Here is a 3,656-nt window from a genome sequence, read left to right as displayed (position 1 = left end):
GAATTGAAGAAAAGTGTAAAGAAATGGGCACGAGAATGCTTTGCTTGTTAAATGAAATAAAAACAAGTTCCAGAGTTTTGAATAAAGTAGAGTTGATTTAAATTTCAGAAATGGTTGTCAACATGTATTGCGAAAATACCTAAATTCTATGGAGCAGCTGGGAAATCCAATTCGAATCTACGCATAAATTATTTAAATGCTGAAATGTTGTTTATTTAAAAACAATTGACCGTTTTTTTTTTATTTTCAAATTTCTCAAATACCTTATGGTCAAAAAAAGAAGGAACTGACAGACATGTCCTTATCATAGAAGATGTAAGTAATTCCTGCCATTCTACACATATTAAAGGATGTTTTGTGCATTTGGTTTGCTTGCAATTTTCCTGAAACATCTGCCAGTTATTTACCGGAATCAACAAGTTGCACATTAGACGTTTAATAATTCGTTTTACCATCTTTTAATAAAATTGTATATATCAAGAATTATAAGTCTATCTATCTAATCATTAGATATATCTGTGACACAAACAAGAAATTGTTTTAAAACATGATTGATAGCGTTTAACGTGTTTTGAGAATATGAAAAGGTTTCAATAAGGCCCGTCAAATCTCAATCATCTCGTGGAATTCTTAATACGAGTATATTAGGTTAATTAGTTTACTCTTCGAATAAGGTCCAGAACATGGCTAAAGACTTATCGCAATATTTTCTCTGCACTGTTTTTTTGCGATGAGATGACAATGGTCCACATACGGATACATACGTGTATATACGTAATGACAAGGTTGTTCCACTTCTGTGCTTGATTTGTTTATTTGCTTACAGAATGCCACATGAACTTGTAAAGTTATTGAGCAAATATCTGGGCTTAATTCGTTAAAGATCAACAAGATAAGCTGATGTGCTGAATGCAGAATATTGTGGATCGAGAATGGTATAAATTGCAGGCGGATTGGCTGCAGAAGACACATTTCGCAGACGACGATTATCAGTCCAAGATGTTCAAGATATTGGCATTTTTGAGTGGCTATGGCTTGCTTCTGGTACTAGCCCAGGAATTCCCCTCAGATGTGGAGCTGAGTGAGCTCACACCAGAGGAGCAGGTGACCATGGAGCCCAAAATCAATTGGCTGCCCGTTTGGGTGCCACCAGAGGTGCACGAGCAAGACTTTCTGGCGCGTCAGGCGCGTGATGTGGAGCCGGAGATCGCCATTACGCTGAATCCGGATGCAGTGGAAAGCTTGACCATTGAACCGTTGAAGGAAGAGCACGACACTACGACTGTGGCGCCATTGGAGGAGCGTGAGCGTGATGGTGATGGTGAGTGTCCCAGCACAACCCAACGCGGACTCATGAAGCTGATACGCGATGCTCGCAGTTTGCTGCCCGCCGATAGCCTGCGGAATATTCTGGCTAATGCGGTCAGTGATCCCGAGGTGCGCCAACTGATAACACTGTTGCGCGGGGACGATTTCAGGGCGCGTGTGGCTCGTCTGCGTAGTACCAAGGAGCACAACTCACTGCTGGAATTCATCTGCAAGCGTCTGCGTCTGAACTACGACTACTATGTGGATTGGGCACGCATCTTCCTCAGCATTCAGCAGACGGTGGAGCCGACCAAACCGCTGCCCAATCGCCGTCGTGGTGTGCGGGGCCTGCTCCTGGACTTGCGTGATGAGCTGCCCAGAAAAGCGCTGCGCGATCTCTACAGTCGCCAACTGGCTGCTGATGGTCAGTTGGCCACGGCTGTGCGCCTTATTCGCAGCACCGAGTTCCGTCGTCTTTTGCGTGAATATCGCGCACGTCGTGAGTATCGTGAGGTGCGTGCCTTACTGGAACGCGCTGGTGTACCCCTACAACAGGTCCTTCAACTGGTGGCCAGTGCCTTGGGCTGGGGAAATGTTGATTTGGGTGGCGAGACTCTCATTCTTAATGTCTGAAGTCCGAATAGGAAGTTGGAAAAAAGCTGCGAGTATATGCAATTTTTAATTATAATTTTAACCAAAACTTTATCCAAACTAGTGGTATATCTACATACCTACATAATAAAAACTGTATAATTAATATTAATAAATGCTGCTGTTATTATCAATATTTGAGTGTGTAGTGCGAAAGAAAACTTTAGAACTGCCTTACAGGATTACAAATTTATTCAGAAGATGCAAGACTTTTAATTCTTTGATGGATTCTCTTCATTTTATTACAAGTAGCTTTCAAATTGTAGGCATATGGGTTTTGTTTCACTATATTTGAATCAAAGATTTAATATCGAACTTAAAAAAATTCTAACAACTATAAAACGACATCGTGTTGAATATTTTAACAGAAGCTGATTTAAAGGTCATAAAATGTTCGGTTCAAATGATGCAAAGATAGTAAAAAGTCACTATAAAACATAACAAATATAATATTAAATTGATATAAAATAAAATATACTATATTTCCTTTTTTATGCTGAATTAGAAAACGTTTTCTGCTAAGGAAGTTCCATAACTCTATCCTCTACTACGTAATTTTATTCAATGAAAGTATAATATTTACAATGCTATGTTAATAGTTTAGTAGATTTTACCATTATATATTTGTTTAATTTATTTGGACAAACATAGACTGTCGACATAGATAATTCATTATAAAAGTTATACAAGTAAGAAAAGCCTATGATGGAAAATTCGAATCAATTATATCGAATAATATTAAATAATTGTATATATAGGATAAAATGTAATTTAAAACTGTTAGCATTTTTGAATAAGAACGTATGAAGCTTATAGCTAAAATAATTAAAAAGTTAGACCAATATAAAACTGATGAGATTAGAGACGTTGTCAAAAGTTGCGTATTTCCCATCATTTTTCAACTTTGTATTTGCAATCTGGTTTTTTTTTTGTTGTTTTTTAATTAATTTGGCAGGAAGCACATCAATCGCTCTCAATAGTTACTTTCTCTTGATTGCGAACCAACTTCTAGACACTTTCTACTGAAAGTTGAAAAAAAAGAGCCAACGATCAGATCTTTGTAGAATGTTGTCAGATGGCTGTTGCCAGCATTGCCTGCAACATGTTGCTAAGCACGAAGCAACCTCGCATTCCAGGCCTCTACGAAAACCCCCAGAACAGAACTGAAACATTGTTAACCCACGTTATCGGAGTCATGCCGTTAATCTAGTCAGCCGATTAGTTTGTTGTCTTTTGCGCTACATTTCCACAATGTTTGCTTATTTTGACACGTTCATCGGCAATTGTTGTTGTTGTTGTTACAGTTTTCGTGGACGTTGCATTTTCAACAACTCCCACATGTAGTCAGTCGTAGTATTTACAAGCCAGCATCTGTGAATCCAATAAATAATTTTTATATTTCCGTATATGTGTAGGCAATGTTTGGATTCCATCAATTGCCTTTTTGACTATTTTGGCTATTTTTAGAGCCAACAGTGGCTTCTGTTGCACGCCGCTTATTTCTACAGTAATTTGTTTATTATGCTCAAACATGGGCAACTGTTGACTCGATTAGATGTAAGCGTTGACAGCTCTGTGGTTGATGATGTCTTTTGAAGCAGCAGCGGCAAACAAGCAAGCAAGCAAGCAACATGTGTGGCGTTCTTGTTTTTGTTTATGCCGCGTGGCACGATTGACAGAGGCAGCCAGACAGGGAC

At 38.7% G+C, this 3,656-nt stretch overlaps 1 protein-coding gene across 1 annotated transcript; it reads left to right on the top strand.

Annotated features, from left to right (window-relative positions):
• Positions 1-909: 909 nt before the first annotated feature.
• Positions 910-2,093, top strand: LOC115626567. Its single transcript, XM_030521946.1, has one exon. The coding sequence runs from the start codon at positions 910-912 to the stop codon at positions 1,939-1,941; it is 1,032 nt and encodes a 343-aa protein (XP_030377806.1). The 3' UTR covers positions 1,942-2,093.
• Positions 2,094-3,656: the final 1,563 nt, after the last annotated feature.

Source organism: Scaptodrosophila lebanonensis, unplaced genomic scaffold, assembly GCF_003285725.1.
Source record: "Scaptodrosophila lebanonensis strain 11010-0011.00,11010-0021.00 unplaced genomic scaffold, SlebRS2 tig00000085-arrow-pilon, whole genome shotgun sequence".
Classification (NCBI taxonomy): domain Eukaryota; kingdom Metazoa; phylum Arthropoda; class Insecta; order Diptera; family Drosophilidae; genus Scaptodrosophila; species Scaptodrosophila lebanonensis.
Note: the sequence above shows the minus strand (reverse complement) of the source record. Positions and strands in the feature narration are given on the sequence as shown.

Bases quoted from the DNA above. Each gene is read 5' to 3' on its own strand.
- LOC115626567 (XM_030521946.1), top strand. From the start codon at position 910: ATGCAGAATATTGTGGATCGAGAATGGTATAAATTGCAGGCGGATTGG.